Consider the following 20,441-nt stretch of genomic DNA (forward strand, 5'->3'; position numbering starts at 1 on the left):
AGACAGTTTTGTGTGTTTCATTTTGTTTCTGTTAACTCTGAATGAAGTGTGTTTTAGGATGATGAAATTACTGGGTTTTTTTTTTAAATGGAGTCTGGTGGCTTTGGTGATGGCAATTTCGGGGCTGTTTCTGGTTAAAGTCACAGTGTGTAGGAATTTCTCCCATCTAAAGTTGAAATCGTATATTGCATTCAAACGGATAGCACACTCTAGCACCTCACTGTTTCAAATGCGTATTGCAACAACGGTAGCCGCTGTGTACCAAAAAGCTATGGTAATACTGATGAAACCATGTCGTCCGATACTTGGAGTATTCATTCAGGCTCCTACACAGACACACCCGACGTGAGTTGACAAACCCCCTCCTCACCATGCTGGCTGTGCTTACAATGCAGTAGAGGGCTTCATTGGGATTGGATCCCACTGGGTCCCGCGGGACCCAACCCAAATCTTGCGGGAGCGGGCAGTTTGAACTTTGCTGCTGGTGGGAACGGCCAGCTAAAAAAAACACTGCGGGATCGGGATGTAGCCTATAGTGACAGGATGGAGTTAACAAATGATGTGGAAAAGAAGCTCAAACAAGGTCTGAAGGTGCACTGAGCCCTCTACTTCCCAGCGTGCTCAAAGCTGGTGTGTTTCATCTTCAGTATCCCCGCATCCAGTGCACCTTCAGCGCGGGCCTTTAGCGTCTGTGGGCGCATCTTGGAAGAGAGACGCACGGGATTGGGACCGCAGTCGGTCAGCAAAATTCTGTTCCTCCACAGCAATATTATGGCCAAGTGATTAATTTGTTAAATTCATTCGTTTCATTCGTTAACTTTGTTTATTTTATGTTATTTATTAGTGTTATTTGAGCCACTCACAGCCAACTCGCGTTGCTACTTGTTAGAGGCGTGATGATGCCGGTGTGATTGAGCATAGGCTTTATCTTTTTCTCATTAATGTTTCTTATTCAGGTCTCTCTTAGAAAAGAGACCTTGACCTCAATCACTGCGTGATTATATAAAGGTAGAAAAATAAATAAAATACAGAGGAGGAGAATAGAATATGAAACAGCCTTTATTTCATTAAAAACTAAATGAAAAGAACGAAATAGGAGCGCTATTCCTGAGCAGTGCGTCAAAAGACATGCAGGCCAGGGAAACGAAACAAACAACCCCAACATGAATCTCTTTATTAATAGCCTAGAAAATGACGTGTTTTCTCCTGCGGGACGGGAGAAGACACAAAATCAATGCATCTCTATTATTGTGGGGGCATAAAGTCTCAGAGTTTTGCGGGAGCGGGTGGGAGTGTAACACACATTGTGGTTGCGGGCGGTAATGGTCAGAAATCCAGCAGGAGCGGGCAGGCACTTTTAGTGGACGAACATTGGCGGTGCATATTGTGGCCTGTTTGGCAGCTGCTGGCTGCAGCGCTTTCACTGCAAACTGGACCAAAACTGCTGTTCCTATCAGCCCCTTAAACTCAAAACATGGGAAAATAGGGTCTAGATTGACAAATACTTAACTTACCCTTCAATGAGTCTGTATACCTGGAAACAGCAATACAGTTGAACTCTTCAGACATTGCTCTTGTCCTTACTTAATCTAAAAGTGTAAATGGATGTCTCAACTGTTTGTTGGGGAAAAAATGTTGTTTGTGCCCAAAGGAAATAGGAAAACACATTTTTTTATTGCTATTAACTGAATGGGACAGTTACAGGGTTGAAGAAGAACAACCGTATGTGTACAGCTTAAAAAAAATCCACTGTAGGTATAACTGATATACTGTTGATGGCAGGACTCACCTGACAGCCCGTATGAGTGTCTTCACTGCAGGGATTACCTCCTCCATGGCCACGTCACAATATGGTTTGTCTTCCACACTGTCCTCTCCAACCCCCTCCACTGAGCCAAGACAATAAGAGAGACTTCATCATGCAGAAATGATCCTTGTGAGTGTAGAGTGTTTGAACATGTGTTGCTTACCATCAGCAGGTGGACGTGGTTTGAGGCGGAGGGAGGTACGAAAGCGTGTGCGGTCATTAAAGCTCCAGCTCTTCTGGACTTTCCCTGGGCTGGTGGGCTCAGGCACGTTTTCCTGGCTGGGAGAGTGGCGGACACCGGAGCCCGGGGGCAGCGGTGACGCCTTGTTCCTAATGGTTTGGGACGATCGGGAATTGTTCATCCTGATCCGATCCCGAAAGCCCATTTTACTGCTGACAGTGAGGATAAAATTGTTAAATGCGAAAAGGTACAGCAATCATTTCGGATCATGATAGACACTGGGTTTTTTTTCTCAATGATCGCAATGTCCATGCCTTTGACCTTAATGGAAAACTAAGCTGTGTTATCCTGGGAGTTTAGTGCAGCAGCAGAACAGCAGCCTGAGCTTGTTAGAAAAGAGTCAGTTAGTATAGGTGAACACAACAAAATATGGCCTCTGACTTTTACAGCAACCACCAGAGATACTCGTCAACAGACAAAACAGGGACACAAACAGACATTTACAGTTTGTCTCAGTGAAGGACAGACTGGCTGACTTGTCGTGGAGGCAGTTTGACCACAGGGACCACTCAATATTGCTAAAAACTGATTCTTGCCCTGAGGATTTGCTTATTTAATATGCCTATCATAGCACTTGATTCAGCAAAATCAGACTGAAACCTGATTCAAGACTTGCAGTAGTGCTGGGCCGGCGGAAAATGTTCCACCTACCATCAGAATAAAGACATGCTTCCTTAATCCCTTCAACAGAGTGAATAAGCATCAAAATATCAGCTTCAAAGCGCAGCCGCACAGAAGGTGTCTCATTAAGTGCTCTATACCACGCAAAAGAACCAAAGGCGGGCCGGTATGTGAGGTCATCTATTTACAGAAGGAAAGCTATTTGGCGGCCATCTCTCCAACAGATCGACCTCCAATGCTGCTGTTATAGCATGCTCTAGAGACCACTCCCTCTCTGCAGCCACTTACATGTTACACACTGTCACGGATCCATAAGGCAATGCAAACATCATGCACCGCGGAGCAATTCCAGCCCAGTCGCTCACTCCCACATTTTTTTTTTACGATGATATACTCTTTGTTGTGCGTGTGTTATAGCCGGCCATTTAAATTAAAATTTAAATAGTTAAGGGGGTTAGTGGGAACAGCATTTCATACAAGCAAGCTGAAATGCGTCAGGTAGACTGGAGGAAATGGGGAAGATAGAGTGAAAGAGCTTTGCATGCAGTTGGGAGAGCAAGCAAATGATTTGGATGCATTCAGCGAAATGAACGTCACTGAATCTTTCCAAAACATTAAAGAATATCGCATGCAAACAGAAACGTTTTAGCACTCTAAAGATGTTTTTTAAAATACAGCACAAACATACTGATTTTGTTCAAAGGTCACATAACTAATCTGAAATGGGAAAGCATGCTGAATCATTTAAACCTTCTCTCCAAGAAGATACTATGAATGAGCCAAACAACTGGATTGAAAACATAAAGCGAGTCAAGAGCGGGGCAATTCTTTTGACTTCAGCTCCAACGTGGGAGAACGTGTTGCTTATTTTTGAGTAAATACTTTATTTCGTCATTTCATCAGAGACGTCTGATGAAATGTTTAATGTTTAATGTATTTTTGTCACATTGTTATAAACCATCGAGGACTTCTGTTGTGTTTTCAACACATGGTTTATCATGACTTTGAAGCCAAACCAAGGAAAATCAGCCCTCGTTTCTCCTGAGCTGGAGAAACACCCTTTTAGGAGGGAGGAGCACAGCAATTCTTCATAGTAAAGGTTTCACTCAAGCATTTCTGGACCAGAGTTCGGTGCCTTGTTTAAGATGTTGAATTGGTAAATGCTGGATATGGTTGAAAGTACAGTAACAAAACATTTAGCAAGCCGCTGCACCAGTCCACAAATTTTTGAGTGTTTCAGGCAAGGAGAGCAGGATGTGTGCATTGAAGGAGGAGTGGGAGTGGTGTTGTTGATTTCAGCGTGCCCCGTGCACAGGCTTGTTGCCGTGGATACCTCTGCTTGCGGCCACCGTGAATCCGGAAGAGACCCCGTTTTTTAGAAAGGAGTTGACTGGGAAGACACACAAGGCAGAGGGAGAGAGGGTGAGGGGGAGAGAGGAGTGGAAGAAGGGAGGCGGTGAAGGAGGCCGAGGAGTTCTGGGACACAGCCTCGGTACGTGGTTAACACGTGAGGACAAATCGTAGCAAGGAAAAAACAGGGAGAGAGGGTGAGGTGTGAGATCTCAATATTCCAAATAGCCCTTTCCCCTCCTGATCTTGTTGCCTTACCTATTCTGGGAATATACTCCTGAGAGGCAATTTTGGATTATGGAGACACAGTCAGTGAGAAGTGAGGAGGGTTTGAACCAGTAGGTGGGGAAGGATCATGCAAAGGCTGTGGGTAATGTTTGACCTGAGTATATTCATCAGGACAGCCCATTAAACACTATGGTTTTACAGCAGCTCCTCAAATCAAAGACATTTCTACCAGCAAAACTTCTCTCATCTCATGCATGCATAGGTCCAGTACATAATCAGCCCTGTATTACCTTGGCCTTTGATAAAGCTAAAGAATCTAATGCAGCAAATCCGCTCTAACTACGAATACCCTTTAATCTACAAGCACAGCTCATGACTTGAAGAACAAACCTGCATGGGGCTTCAGCCTTCCTGAGAACAGATGAAGGATGGAGGATGGATGGCATGGAAAAGATATGATGGAAATAAAGGGAAAGAAAGAGGAAGACAGGAAGAGGCCAGTGAGTGAACAGCGGGAGGCGGTGGAGATGGCAAGAGTAAGAGCTTAGCAGACAAAGATGCAGAGAAGCATGGAGGAGGGCCTGCAACACAGTGGTCTCAGATCAGCATTAGTGAAACGTTAGATTCACAGCACATCTGTGCAGAAAGCTCCGGAAGCAGCTTTGTACACCTGTTGAATGTATTCCTCTGTAAGTCCCTGTTGTTACTGTTGTGTTTGGGTGCCTGTGTGTGAGTGTAGGTAGACTTTCGGCCACCTGTCTGGATGTACTGTGAGGCTGTGAGAGGTGGCGGGGTGCGTACCTGTCCCCCGACAGGTAGGGGGAGCTGTAGGGCCGCAGCCCAGACAGCAGCGTGAGGTAGGAGTTGTGGAGAACCTTCTTGGTGTTACGCTGTCGCTGGAGGTGACTGAACAGTAGCGTCAGTTCTCTGACACCCCCACGTGCACAAATAAACACACACACAAAAAAAAGAACATGGCAAATGAACAAAAAACAACAAAATATGGAAAAACTCACAAAAAGGCCAAATCAATGGTCCAAACGCTCAAAAGAAGAGGGATACTTGAGAGGAATAATGTGTGAAAATCTGAATTTAAAGGAACAGTGTGTAGGTTTAGTTGGATCTAGCAGTGAGGACTGCAGAATATAATGTGCTGAAACATCTTCCATGGGTCAAACATGAGCTCCCTGTTAGGATTCTTTGAGTGTTCATTGTTCAGGAGGTTTTTATCGGGAGCCAAATTATCTGCAGAGGGCTCTTCCTCTCCAAAACAAACAGACCAGTTGATCTAAACTGGTAAAAACACTGAATAAAGTAATTCCACATTTAAAAACAGTGTATTGAGTGGCTGCTTACAACAGTGGCCGATGCAAAAACATGAAAATAGCCCCATCTAGAGCCAGTGTTTGGTTTGTCTGTTCTGGGCTACTGTAGAAAACATGGCGGTGTGACATGGTGGACTCCGTCGACAAGGACCTGCCGCATACATAGATGTAAACGGCTCATTTTAAGGTAACAAAAACACAACAATTCTTATTTTCAGGTGATTATAGACTAAAGAAAACATACTTTTTATATTACATTCCATTTCTGCCAATATATCCCCTAAATCGTACACACTGGACCTTTAAGATGCAGCACAGTGACAAGTTTGATTTGAGTTTCTCATGTTACCCTCCTTTTAAGCAAATAAAAATTAGTCAAATTAATACATAAATGCAAAATATAAGAAACCACTGCGTAGAACAAAAGTCATGAAGATATAATGGAATAGTGGTGGCAGAGGCATTTGAAAGGGCTCATATTTAATTTAAAAATTAATGGGAACCCCATTCCTTTTTATTTGAACCACCACTGCAACATTAACTAAATAGAGTTCTTGATGGACAAAATGTGGGAACTGTGTGTGTATTAAAAATATAAATGTATGAGCAGGGACAAAACACTATTTTAGTGACACTAGGGACACACACATTTTTGTACATAAATTGTGATGCAACTCTCAAATCTCTGTCTGCATTTATTACAACACATCAAACAAATGCCCGAACACAAATTGCTGACGGTTGAATCCACTCAGCGCTGAAACTGTAGACGGATGGGAGCGCCTACCTGAACGATGGCAACATGCTGTCATAGAAGTACCATGTAGCAGTCAGATAGGAGTGTTTAGCATCTGTAGAGTAGAGACGCCATGCAGCCTAATGAAGGACACACATACACAGAAACAAATTTTTAGAGAGACCCATATTAAAATAGCCTAAATGTCTCTCACTGTGGTCGTTACCTGTATCAGGTTGGCAGCGGGCATCCTCCTCTTCTCAAAGTGCTTTTGCCGATGCTGCTCTTGAACCTTCAAGGCAAAGCCTGACCCCAGAATTCCCTGAGGGTCAGAGGTCAAATCAAAGTCAGGAGTGGAGTCACTGGCAGGGCTGTGAGTAAATATATAGGTGTGAATATAAGGGAGACTTACGGCGGGCAGAGCAAAGAAAGAGACTCCTAGAAGAGCAAAGCCGGCAGCTAGGAGACGTCCTTGCCAGGTGCGAGGGGTTTTGTCACCATAGCCAATAGTAGTTAGAGTAATCTAGGTTGGGTGAGAAAACATACATGATCTCACGCAAACATACAATATGATAGGTCTGTGTGCATGTTGTATGTTTTACACCTGTCACGTCACATGTTTTGAGAGTGTCCAGGGAACGTCATATTTCAAAATCATGTCACTGTAAAATTGTGTTTGCTGATCTCTATGCCATTGTCTATATTCCTACTCCTAGACCATGACTCCTTGATGGTTGTCTCAGAAAACAATCTTAAAGATTTTCTCCCCTCTTTTCCTGTCTGTGTCTACTCAAACTATCAAATAAAGTAAAAAAAAAAAAAGCTAAAAACAAATAACCTTAAAGTGTGAGCAGTTTCATGCGGGAACTACTGTCTTTCTACTGAACTACAACTGCCATCCATATCACCGCACAGACGGAAGCATGTATCTGCTGCTAGCTCAGCCGAGGAGGACGCCATTAATGTTTACATCTCACGCTGCGACGAGTGACGAGGTTGACAGGTGTAGTTCAGTAGAAAGAAAATAGCTCCTACATGAAACTGCTCACAACAAGGTCTTTGGGTTATCTTGAGTAACTGGGTCATGATTTCTGGAAAGAGACATTGCTGTGGAGTTTTCAAATGTAGTTTTTTGGCGCTTTGAGCACCACAAGCTGAGTGTCATCTATTACATTCAAGTGATGGCAGACATCTCTACAGCTGATATCTCCAACACTCTGCAACTGTGGTTTTGATTTTGGGCAGAACTGTCCCTTTAAAATAAGAACATGTCACAATCCTAGGACACTGCTGATATTTGAATGTAATTTCTTTGGATAAATATTAATATGAAGTAAATCTGGAAAGCTCTGAGTGGACCTCATGAACAAATACAGCTGTCGAGGTCTATATACTTGTGATCTTTGTTACTGCTTGGTTCTTCCATTCCCAGACGTCTTGTTTCATATCTCTATATATCTATCAATAAGACCATTTTGATGACAAAAGTTAAATATTTCCTTTTTAGATCCTCTGTGCATGTATGTGTTACGCAGTACTCACAGTCCCCCACCAGAGGGAGTCTGCATAGGTGTTAAAGTCTGAGTTGATGTCTTTCTCTGCCAGGTAGACGAGGAAGGAGGCAAAGATCAGGACGAGGAAACCTATGTACCACGCTGTAATCAACTCCTGAGAGAGAGACAGAGAGGAGGAATCAATCACACCTGTCAGCAGCAGCAGCAACAGCATCTTCACCATCATGATCCCTGCTGTCATTACCGTATCACTATCATCATTATTGGCCAAATTCCCGTCATCATCACATTTGGCATCCACTTTGACTTGGCTGCACAGTTCTGCTTAGACAGCTGATGCATCACTTCATCATCATTGCCACCATTTGTGTTCTGCAGCCGACCGATGGGTGTCAGGTGTTTCGGTCAGCACAAAAACTAACAACTAATTGCCCAAAATTAGCAGCTAAAGGGGAGTTTGGTGTTTGAGGGCAGGGGATGTAATCAAGTAACAGCTGGTCATCAGTAGACTCACCACGTATTCCTCAGCAGTGAGAGTTATTAAGTTATTTATCCCATTAGAAACCATCATGAACATTGTTGCCAGCCTTTAAATAACCCTCTCCCCCCTGCTCGTATAATAATCCATGATGCTGTATGAGGCTGCCATGCATTACTTTACTTTTTATTTTCAATGTCTGCACAACTAACCACTGTCTACAAATGTAGGTTGTTCATAGAAACTAGAGAAAGTGTGTTTTTGTAGTGGAGCATGTGTAAAGAAGAAGGGCTATATTTAGCAGGCTGTCATTCCCACCTTGCTGTGAGCGTAAACCACTGAGCCCAGTAGTTTCCAGGTGCCTCCCCGTCGGTCCATACGAACCATTCGCAAGATCTGCAGGAAGCGCATGCTGCGCAGGGCTGACGTGGCGAAGATGTTGCCCTGCGTCCCAGCTGCTATCACTGCCAACGATGCCACAAATACTATGAAGTCTGTGAAGAAGTTCAGAAAGGAAACACAGACCGAAGATGTGAAGATAAGTCATTATGAGGTGGTAACATTTCAATTTGCTTACAAACGCACAAACAGGATTTATGTACTATTCACACACACACACGCACGCACACACTAACCTATGACACAGAAGGGCTTCCTGGCAAATCTCAGCCGTCCCTGCCATCCACGGTATCTGCAGCAACAGCCAGCCGCCCAGATCCTGATGAAATACTCCAACCCAAACACCACAATCATCACAAACTCCTACACACACACACACACACACACACACACACACACAACAGGTCAGCGACATGCAGCAGTCAAGTGAGCGTATTGTTTGATGGAGCTCTTTTTTTTGTTTGTATGTATCAGCTGTTTAGCAAGTGTCGCCTAAACAATACATCCAAGTTATTGATTGTATTTGAAGGTGCAGCGTGCAGGATTCAGTGGAATCTGACAGTGAGATTGCAGATTGTAAACAACTGGATACTACTCTCTTTCTAAGCGTGAACGCAAACCTATATGAGCCTTCACTTTGATGTAAAAATCTGAATGGCCTTCTTGAGAGCCAGTGTTTGGTTTTTCTGTTCTGGGCCTCTGCAGGAACGACGTGGTGGGCTCCAGGGAAGAGGACCTGCTCCCAGTGTAGGTATAAAGGCTCATCCTAAGCTAACTGGGCTGTGGTGATAGAAGTCATTGTAGCATGTATGGCATTGTTTAGCTTACAATACTGTTTCTAATATGCAATTAGCCAACTTGGACAAATCTTGGTGGGAATATATGGGAAATAAGCACCTTTGTTGCTGGAGAACCTGACGACACTTATTGCTGACTGAGGTGATGTGTTGAGTAAAATCTTGTGGCTAATAAACTGCTTTTGTAGTTGGAAGAAGTCATCGAAAGATAAAGTTAGATGTGGCGATACTCCCAAACAGGGGCAGAGGCCTTTTTCTTGTAGCATTATTCCCGCCTTGCAGTCTGTCCCACCAGTAGACTGACCTCTGGTGGCGTGAGCTGTGCATTACACTGCATTGCCCTAATACAGCATCGCCGTACCAGTTCAATAGAAAAAAAAGGCTATTTTTTTGCCCAAACCTACTACTAAACATAATCATGAATATTAAGTTTAATTTCTGTCAATAGATTCCCCCTAAATCCTGCGCACTGGTCCTTTTTAAAGCGCCATTTTGGTGTTTACGCTGCAAACAATGAGGTGAGTATGGCCGCATAAAAAGTTAAAAAGCATAAAGTATGTCACGTGATGAAAAGTAATTTCTCTTTTTTTTTACAATAGCATGGGAAAACACCTCCTCATGTTGCAGACGCACAAACACTCATCATATTTCAGTCTGTGAGAAACACTGATGAACGATTTATATGTCCTACACTCTATTTATGAAACCTTTGTCATGACATCATTTTAATTAACCTCCCTGGAAAATTATAGGCTGAAATGTCAAGAAACAGATTTGTGTTCAACACTTTGTTTATTTTTATATTGGATTAAATCAAAAGATTAAAAATCAAAGTTATACCGTAACAGTCACATCCTATTAACACGCCGCTCAGTCAGTTTACTCTCTCTTTGTCTTCCTTTCTTTCCGGTTTCTGGACTGTACGGGTAGTTTAAGGTGCACTGAACCAATCCGTCATTAGAGCCAATGTTCATGTAAGTAAAGTCCTCTAATGGCTGATTGCCTGCTAATGGCCGCGTGATTGATCGACAGAGTGAACAGAGGGAATGTGAAAGTCAAGAGACTGACCATTAAATAGCACGTAACGATGAGCCAGGTGGGAAGAGAGACGGGAGGAGGAGGAGGAGCAGTTTGAGAGAGGACGAGTCAGGTTAAGAAGGAGAAAGTGTCCATTACCTTTCACTAAAGCAGCCGGAGCACAGAGGAAGAGGGGAGATTATGGGATAGCTATTAGGATTAGTGGATCATGTCTGTGATTTCCTGCGCAGTCAACAACACCTGAATCCTCCCACCTGCTTACATGGCTGTCTGTGACTCCGCCGGCAGACAAAGCAACACGTACGTAAGCGCATATGCTGCAGTAAGTGAGACGGCATGTATGAAAGGATAGTATATGAAAATGGATGCTGAGGTAGTCATATGTGTGTGTGAGAGATAGGGGAGAGGTCTCACCAGGATGAAGAGGCCTTGGTTGGCGAACTTCTGGTGGTCGGGGATGGTGGAGAACACTGACAACACCAAGCAGCTGAACACCAGCAGAAAACTGAAACACACAATCACGTGCAGGTCAGTAAACACATTTCAAAATACACCACATCAGAAATAAGAACACACTTAGGTTTCATTAATCCCTTCAGAGGAAAAACAGAGGGACTAAAACTCATTAAAATATGCTTTGTTCACTCTCTGAGTGATTAACCAACAGGGAAAAACAAAACTGCAAATAAGCCGGAAAAGATTTGTTGATCCATAACATAATAAAAGCACAGCAAGTCATATACGGTCAGTGGCACAAGAATCAGAGCAACGTAACAGGTTTAGTTGTTTTATGTTAATGACGGTACTAATACACAGTAGCTGTACCTGAACATAGTGCATGTGAATACAGTGCATGTAGAGAAATTGATCTGTTGATATATGGTATAAACAAAAACTAAGTTAAAGTCAAATTTAAACAAAAGACAAAGGTCCTTATGTGCACATTTATGCTCAGGAACATTTCCCTGAGCCCTAGAGACCGGCCACACCAGAGGAGGACAGACATTGTTTGTTGTGTGAACTCAAGCTGGAGCAGATGATGCGCACTTTTGTTTTAATTTCCAGTCCACGAGGACATCAAGTGTGTACTTTTTAATAAAATTGCATTAATCTATGTTGATTTCTTTTGGGTGGATGACTTCGCAAAGTTTGGGAGAAAAGGCAGAATACTTTGTTCAAGACCGAGCTTCAAAATATCCTTTAAACTTGAAATGAAAATGTTTACACACTGCAGCTGTTCTTTTGGTGTCCTAGAAACTCATAATGTTGGGCACTTTGTGTGCATGATACAAAAATAAAAATCAAATCTATAGTTGTACTGAAGCAGTTGATGCCAGCCTTACATCAAACAACTTTTTAAGCGATTGTGCCGTTGCAGACAAATGTCCATTGTCGTAATAAAATCATAAACTCAGTCCCAGCTGTCTTGAGTGAGTCTTTTTTTTGTCTTGATGTTCCCACAAAATCAAACATGGTTAATGCTACTTTAAGTTTGTAATGTTGGCTCATGGAAATAGTGAAGTTAAATGACGTGAGCATATTTAACAACCAATAGCGCTCTCTCTGGCACCAAACAAGAAGAGGCGCAAGAACATGAACAAGCCTTGGTTCTCTTGGAGGCTTGGGCAAGAGTCTGTATTTAATTCTGCGTGTATGTGATCCACCAACCAGCCCTTATTTTGGTGTGAAATATTATTTTTTTAAATGTTCTGCCTCTCATTCCCATGATCTCCCCTTCCACTAAGATAGCACAGTTAACCAAAGAAGGCTGGTAGCAAGTTGAGGCGACAAAATCCAAAATGTAAAGTTTATACCCAAATTCGTTTATCTTTATGGATTATATCGATGCCAAATTGATAAAAAATACTGTTGACATGTGATGCCTTTAATCTTGTGTTTCTACAGTTAGGCGTTTTTGCGGAAACATAAGGAATTGTTAATATGTCATATTTCTCAATGGAGTTTAGCACAATACCTTCCATTAGGAGCAGGATGGGAAATGATCTTAAAAGGAATCTAACTGTAGTCTTGCAAACACTAAGCCTGCAAGAACTCCAGTCTTTGCAAAATCTTATAGTGTGTGACTAAAAAGTGACATTGTCTTTACATGTGAGAAGACTCAAGTCTTCAAAAAGTCTTTTGAAAGTCTTCTAGTGTATGGTAGACATAACTCTTTTCAATGACAGTGTTAAGCAGCATAATGCTCTGTACTGTACGATGACTGGTATTGTACCACTGGGAACCTGCAGGTCTGCTTGGACAAAAATTACTGTCCCACACAAGTAATGGCCACTTCAGTTCGAGGGCTTCTCCAGAATAAAACACGACATAAATTCTGGTAAATTGTGTCTCATGTTCGAGGTGCTCTCATGTTAGTTTAAACACTTCATCTTTTCCATGACTCAGGAGAAGTGAAAGTCTCCACTGGACAATCTTCATCAATAACTCGGGTTCGAGACGAGAGAGGAACAATCACATCAGTTTCACTTGTATCTAACATCTCTTTAAGTTGCCAAAAGTAGCATACAGCCAGTACATGGGAATTCCTCTTTTAGAAGAAAAACAAGAGGCATGACAGTTCCCTCGCGGACAAATGTTTTTAGGAACAGGTCACAAACTACCTGTCATTTTGCATGGTCTGTTCAGAAAACCTCTCTCTAAGGGTGATGCATTAACTTTAACTTCAAAGGAAAAACATTTATGTTGGAAAAAGTGCGCTCCTGAAAAGAGAAATGTTGGCACTTATGTAGCAACCGACGCACTCTGTCCCACTTAACCAGTGGAAAAAGTTATTGTTAGATGTTTCAGTAGAACTGTCGACAGCAAGATTAAAAGGAGGAGCAGTGTTACTAGACAGCAGAGAGGTGGCATTTCATTTCAGGTGAGGTTAGGATAAAATGCCCACATTGTATTTTCTTTTAATCATTGCATGATCAGTGAGATTTCATATTAATTTTATGATGTGCAAATAATTTTTCATGGCTTTACATGATTGTTAACACATTCAGTTTTGTATGAATCATGTAATATGAAAGGTGATTTGTGCTCCTGGTAATAGTGGGATAGAAAAAAGAATCCACATTTCTCTCAGTGTTACTGTAAACATCACAGGTCAGGTTGAGTAACTTTAACCGGCAGTCTCATTAAAGGAGAACTTTGGTATTTTTCAACCCAGACCCCCCTTTTCCCATTTTTTTGGTCTAAGTGACTCATGGAAACTGATTTTTGACATTGGTCCTGCACTGAGCGAGAATGCTGCAGGTAGCAGCTACGAAACAGGCTGCACTGTTACCATTAGGGCAGCTGCGCCATGACAATTTACTTCTATTACAAGTGCTTGTTTTTGGCTTGTTATTATGCGTGTCTTACAACATAATGGAAAGGACACTACAGAGAAATTAAACATTTTTTTCACTACCTTTCACTTGTTCCGTTTTGTTTGAGTCCGAGTCTTGCTAAAGGAGAAGTGTGTTTTCCATATTGTCGAAATCAGCTAAATACTCAGCCTTGACCTTGAAAATCTTTTAGATAACAGTAAGCTATGCCTCCTGTACACCCACACAACAAACTATTACTGGCACTCCTCTCTACAACTCTCACTAAAACAAGTCTCTGGAAACAAGTCACCTCTAAAAGTCAAATCTCACCTCTCGTGAGATCTCAGAACGAGACTTCTCGATAGCGAGGCTTTGACACAGAAAAGACTAGAACAAGCAAAAAGTGCAAAGAACATTTTATTTCTCTGAAGGATAATTTACGTAATGTTGTAAGACACTCATATCAACAATCTGAGCCTATCATTGGCAAAAACAAGCACATTTAGTGGACATAAACTGATCGGGTGCACCTGTGCCGAGTGGTGACATTGTAGCCTGCTTTGCCGCTGCCAGCTGCAGCCCTCTCTCACTACTGGATCACTTTAAATGATTGTTATTCCCATGAGTCAATTAGACATAAAAACAGTTCCCTTTAAAGATCAGCAGGTACTTGAGAACAAAAACAACCAGCATTCAAGAACCCATATTAGGTCAGACAAGCAGCAATTATCTAACAAATATGACTATTAAAAATAAGAGTCATTAAAACATCAAATAATAACGCATTAAAATGTCCCATACTTTCTTTTATTTCCTATGATTAATACTGTGACAGGTAGTGGATACAGTTCTGTGTTTCCTACATTTTGTATCAGGATGTGACCTTTTAGTTTTATCTACAAAAAATGTGGTCACATATTTTCAAAAAGGGACTATTCATTCAGTCCCCAAATGAGAGAGAATAATAGCTGTTAAAACTGAGCTTAGTGTAGTCACCATCTATCACAGTGGCTGACAAGGCAGTCAGAACCCTAATGGACCCCTGAAAATATACTGTGTACTGTAGTGTTGGTCATCCCTTAAATGTTTGCTGGTTTAATCCATCAAACTCTTTGTGTATGACACCTTTACTGCAGCTCAGAGACAAGAGCCGAAGCACCTTGACAAAATATCTCTGATCACAGTATCATGGATGGCAACACGTTGGGTAAAAAGAACAAGAGCTGAGAGAGACAGAAGTGAGAACACACAGCAGCACTGCCCGCTGGCCCGCTCTCTGTTCCATGTGAACTGCAAACAGCAAGGCGGGATTAGCCAGGTGGCAGCTGCTGCTCCAGCTGGTCTAGATGTCAGAGCCCAAAGTTAGAGAACACCTGTTGGATGCTAAACCAATTCTCATGGTCTCACACAATGGTGCCCTTTCTCTCCGATTAGTAATGCGATCAGCAATTCTTTTGTTTGGCTAATGTGTGTGAAAATAAATCCATTTTCAGAACTCACATAAACAAAGCTGCTTTAAAAATTGAGTACAAGTCAACAAAGCAGTGATGGACAACTGGAATACACACAAATATAGGACTGTACGTCATCTATATAATCATATGCTGCCCCACCTGTTGAAAATAATTGGAGACTGACACACTCAATTTGTAAACTAGGAAGTGGTATCTTTGGAAACTCGACAACCTAAGGCATCCATTGGTACCAACCATGTTGGCCTGGCTTGTTGGAAAGAGGGCTGTATAACACTCCAAAGTTAGGCTAAATGTGATGAGGTAACAACTGGCATGACCATTTTCAAAGGGGTCCACTGAACTCTCACGTCAAGATGTCTAAATGAAAATGGGTTCTATGGGTCCCCATGAGTCTCCCCCAAAATTACAAAGGCTTTTACCCAGTGAATGTCTTGTTTCTTACAATCAATCTACTCCTTCAAATTAAAGCTGTATATTTGAAACCTTAACCTTAACCTTAACCTATTTGAAGAACAATGTACATGTACAGATACACAACACATCAAAACCAAATTGTTCTGAAACCCCAAATGTTAACTGTACTAACTATAACTATAAAACTATAATATATAACTATAAAAAATAAACCAAAGTAAAACAGTATGCAATTCCTTAACTCTCACATTGACATGGTTTTTAACTGGCTTAAAATGGTACAAAAAAAATAAGGGAAACTAACAAAATGCTACATCCATCAGCAAAAATTATGAAGAAGAGGAAACAATAAGAAAGACTCATTTCCTGTCAAACTAAAATCCAGAGTGATGTGTTGAGAGGAAGAGTGAGGAGGTTTGACATGTTTGTCTTGCATCAGCCCGACACCAGAAGTGATTGAGGACAACAGGAAGGACGGATAAGAGAGATGTTGGAAAAGTCTGATAAACAGTGTTTACTGTAGATCCACTAGATTTGGCGCTAACTATAAATGTAACTAATTACTGTTGACATGGGTTCGTTTTGTCGTTACTTTTGTCTTGATCATAACGCATATGCACAGTCTGTGTCCTGGATTTTTCCGTCACTGCAATGGATGATGTGAAATAGTCAGTCAGCATTATGATGCATTCACATTCACATGAATTCAGGCAGACAGTAGACGTATAACACTTTCGCAAAAAAACAAACTGAACAAAATGGCAGGACGTCAAAATGAAATACGCATGATGGAGTAATATCTATAAATTGAAATCATTCTGTGTCTAGCATTTTATCGAAAAAGAGAGTAAAACAGAGTATTAAAAACTGACTTGTGTTGCGTGACTTGAAGGCCTGCTATTTCCCTAAAAACTAATTACTTTCATACACAGCAATTGGCACAGTAATTTGACTACTTTTGAGAGAAGTAACTAGTAATTGTTCCAAATTAATATTTTTTAGTAACTTGCACAACACTGCTGATTAGAATAAGATATTAAATATATTTGTAATTCATACTTTCAATCTGTAAAGCCTAAATTCTGTCATCTGCATCTTAAACTTAAAAAAAGACACTAGACAGGAGTCAGTGAATGAGCAACTTCTCCCACTGTTTTTGTTTCGTTTGCCTGGCTGGCCACAGTTTCCAGATGGCGAGGCACTACTCATAGAGACAAAGTAGATCTTAGACAGCTAGAAAGACACCGTACACCAAGCGTGAATAAACAGACACCCCCAAAATTACCACTGTATATTTCTCAGCCCAGTGATGCATGCACGGAGGAGAGTTTGTGCTTCAGCCACGGCGGAGTGAGTTTGAAAAAAACCCACTCAGATGACTCTCTGCAAACAATGCATTTTGGTCGTTCATCAACTGAGTAATGTGCTGACTAAACTGTCTGTCTTTTTCCCCTCAATTAACTCAAAGCGCCGTGTGTATTTCCATAAGGAGGAGATTAGTCGGGGCAGCATCTCAGGTGGTTTCTTTCATTGACTTGTGCTTTATGACAGGAAACAAGTCACAGAACAGATAGCCAGATCGACAGCTTGGCTTTTACAAAATGCAGACGCAACATTCCCGTAGAAATAAGTTATGAAAGCAACTCTGCGTTTGCCTGAATGTAATACAATCCCTCACTGTACATACAGTAACTCTAAAAACACTGCAATGAGTTACTGCCAACACAGGTCACCATATCTGTTTATGCAGCCAGTTTGCATCATCACAATGTAGAATTCTGCCGCATGTCGTGCAACAAACCTCTCAAACCTCATCTGATTCAGACCACAAGCCACAGACGGGCCTCAAATCACAATATCTGCCAAACTCACATGTGGCTGCAAAATACCACTTACAATGACACTGAGAGTGTACCAAAGATGACTGATGATGATTAATTATGGAATAAGGAAGGTTATATTCTATATTTTTATTAATTACTTCATCAGACCAAAACCAACAATGCATTAGTACATCTCTAAATACGTCAAACCTCCCTGGCCTGTCTGTGGCTCTCAGCCCCACGCCCATTGGTTGCTGCTAAATTTTCTAAAAGCAAGATTTGAGCTGAGATTATTTTGTGTTTTAAGCACTTATTTATAACATCTTGAATTACTAGCTCGCAGTTGTGTGCATCAGTAAACCAGTGAAGTTGCAGTTTACATCCACGTCTATCCAGACTCACACTGTGACGGCCCCTCTGCTTGGTTCCTTTGCTGTGTCTGTGCTTTCTCATTCCAGGGATGCGGAGCTTGAGTGTAATCAGTGTCACGAGACACACCTGAGCCCGGTGTGCCCCGTGTACAATACCACACCTCATTGCTCTGTGTCTTTGTTTCCGTACAGTACACTTTTACTCATTCAGTCCCATCACTACTGACTCTACAGATCTCTCTCAACTATTTGTGTGACCTGTTTGTCTTATTTCGATTACTTTTGAGGTTAGTAAATCACTTTAATTGTAAGTTTACCCATGTGTCTCCTGCTTTTTTTGTCCAGGCTAAAAGCCAGGCCGTGACAACTGTGGCCCTGACAGTGGACAATGCTTCAGATATGGATGCTTCACAAACATCTTTCCCTCAGCAGCATAGGAGGTCTATACAATCACCACAGTTTCAAGGTGGACACCAATTATTAGTATCACTGATTCAGTATGCGACCAAATGTCTCCCCTTCTGTTCCTGAGTTATGGTGCTGAATAATGCCCAACATTATGGTGTTGCAGTGAAGTTGACCTTTGACCTTTTGGACATAAAATGTCATCATGTCATACTTTTTTCCTCTGAGACATTTGTAACATATTTTGTCATAATTAGTGTAAGAATTATTGCATTATGGCCAAGAACACGTTTTGTAAGGTCACAGTGACCTTGACATTTGACCTTCGACCACCAAATTCTAATCAGTTCATTCTTGAACCCAAGTGGACAAATTTGAGAAAACTCCCCCAAGGCCTTCTTGAGATATCGCGTTCACAAGAATGAAATGGACGCAAGGTCACAGTGACCTTTGACCACAAAATTCTAATCAGTTCTTTGTTTAGTCCAGGGATGGACTGGCCATCGGGAGTACCAGGAGAATTCCCAGTGGGCCGCTCCAGTGTGGGCTGGTAGAAAGCTCTTTTCTTTTCTTTTTTTTAAAAATTTATTTCAGTTTTTGGCTCATCTGCCCACAGAGCGGAGAGATGATGGGCCCACTGGTTTGTGTCTCATCTGAACACTGGCCAATCACGGCCCACCCCATCCTACTTGTCAAACCTCTACACACCACTATGATCTTTCTAAGAAAGTAGGATAGTCCTCCCTCAGTGGGAGGAGGGCCCAGCATCGCATATTATTTGTATATAAGTCAATCTGCACTCTACTCCAATACCATTCAGCTAAGTAGTGGTATTTGGGGTTGGTATGTTCATGTATTGAAGGGGAGTACAAGGATGGGGGATGTCCAGCTGATTGTGGTGAGCTGGTCTGGGCAAATGTCCAGTGCTGATTTTATATCTCAGTCCAGCCCTGGTTTAGTCCAAGCAGACATCTGTGCCAACTTTAAAAAACAAAAAAAAAACCCTCACAGTGTTATAGAGATATCATATTCACAAGAGTAAGACAGACCAGGTCACAGTAACCTTGGCCTTTGAACACCAAAGTCTAATCCTTGAGGTTAAGCGGATGTTTGCGCTGAATTCTAAGAAATTCTTTGAAGGCATTTCTGAGATATTGGCTTCATTAGAACACAGCCGGACAGGCAGACAACCCAAAAACATTATACCTCTGGCCACGGCTGTCTGTGGTGTGGAGGTGTAAAAAGTGACCTGACAACGCTCAACTCTGCTCATATCTGCTTTGTTGTTCCAAATGAATGAATAAATGTACAAATAAACAAATACATTATTTAAATAAATGCATAAATAATAAAACTCATGAGGAGACATTTAGGCCAACGCGTGACGCATGTAGAGAGGGAGTCACATTTCTGCTGAGGGCACACTTTCACCCGAGCACCTCCATCCACCATCCCGTCTTCCTTTCACGGAAATGTCAATTAAAAGCAAAGCATCAGTTGAAATCCACCAAATCAGCAGGGTTGGTCTCATGGGGACATCCGGAAAAAATCTGCTCAACCCTGAGTGCTTTACTGACATGCCTCAACAAAATATCCACACAATGAAATATCTCACCTGGAGAAGTTTTCCAGTCTAGCATTTAGAGAGGAGAGAAAGTAAATACCAGAACAAATATTGCTCTCATGGCCAAGACAACAAAAGAAATCACTGAATATCTATTTCGAGGTAACGATCACAATGCCTCCGCTACGCATAGGGTAGTGTTTCATCTGGTACAAGTGGCCTGACCATGTGACCTAACCAGGGATGAGGGGAGGATAAAGTGAAGTAAAAGCCCATCTCATTATACGCATTATTAATGGACATGTTAATGTATAAATGCACCGCATGTCATGTGGCAAATCAAAGAGGCTGTTGTGATATAATAAATAAAATAATTTATGAACGTCAGGAGGCGGAAGAGAGGTTTACTGTAAGGCTGTCTGCATTAGTAATTGCTCCAGAACTTTTAGAAAAGAATAATGCATGCTCTGCTATATACACAGAATATCTGACTTTTCTCCAAAAGCTGGCCGAGTGTAATTTGTCTCGTGGACACTGT

The 20,441-nt window shown here is 41.8% G+C and overlaps 1 protein-coding gene across 3 annotated transcripts in view; it reads right to left on the bottom strand.

Moving 5' to 3' along the window:
* LOC125904838 (potassium voltage-gated channel subfamily KQT member 4) overlaps nucleotides 1-20,441 on the bottom strand; it is a 75,491-nt gene that overhangs the window by 12,119 nt on the left and 42,931 nt on the right. For 2 of the 3 annotated variants that reach the window (XM_049602501.1, XM_049602499.1), the window contains exons 2-11: nucleotides 10,949-11,039; nucleotides 8,936-9,062; nucleotides 8,619-8,794; nucleotides 7,851-7,976; nucleotides 6,721-6,831; nucleotides 6,535-6,630; nucleotides 6,360-6,448; nucleotides 5,049-5,174; nucleotides 1,971-2,200; nucleotides 1,790-1,889 (exon numbers count right to left, since the gene is read on the bottom strand). In XM_049602501.1, the coding sequence (XP_049458458.1) occupies nucleotides 1,790-1,889; nucleotides 1,971-2,200; nucleotides 5,049-5,174; nucleotides 6,360-6,448; nucleotides 6,535-6,630; nucleotides 6,721-6,831; nucleotides 7,851-7,976; nucleotides 8,619-8,794; nucleotides 8,936-9,053 (1,172 nt within the window). In that variant the 5' untranslated portion in view covers nucleotides 9,054-9,062; nucleotides 10,949-11,039. The remainder of the gene's footprint in view (nucleotides 1-1,789; nucleotides 1,890-1,970; nucleotides 2,201-5,048; nucleotides 5,175-6,359; nucleotides 6,449-6,534; nucleotides 6,631-6,720; nucleotides 6,832-7,850; nucleotides 7,977-8,618; nucleotides 8,795-8,935; nucleotides 9,063-10,948; nucleotides 11,040-20,441) is intronic. The other variant, XM_049602500.1, reaches the window with a different exon arrangement.

Source organism: Epinephelus fuscoguttatus, linkage group LG17, assembly GCF_011397635.1.
Source record: "Epinephelus fuscoguttatus linkage group LG17, E.fuscoguttatus.final_Chr_v1".
Classification (NCBI taxonomy): Eukaryota; Metazoa; Chordata; class Actinopteri; order Perciformes; family Serranidae; genus Epinephelus; species Epinephelus fuscoguttatus.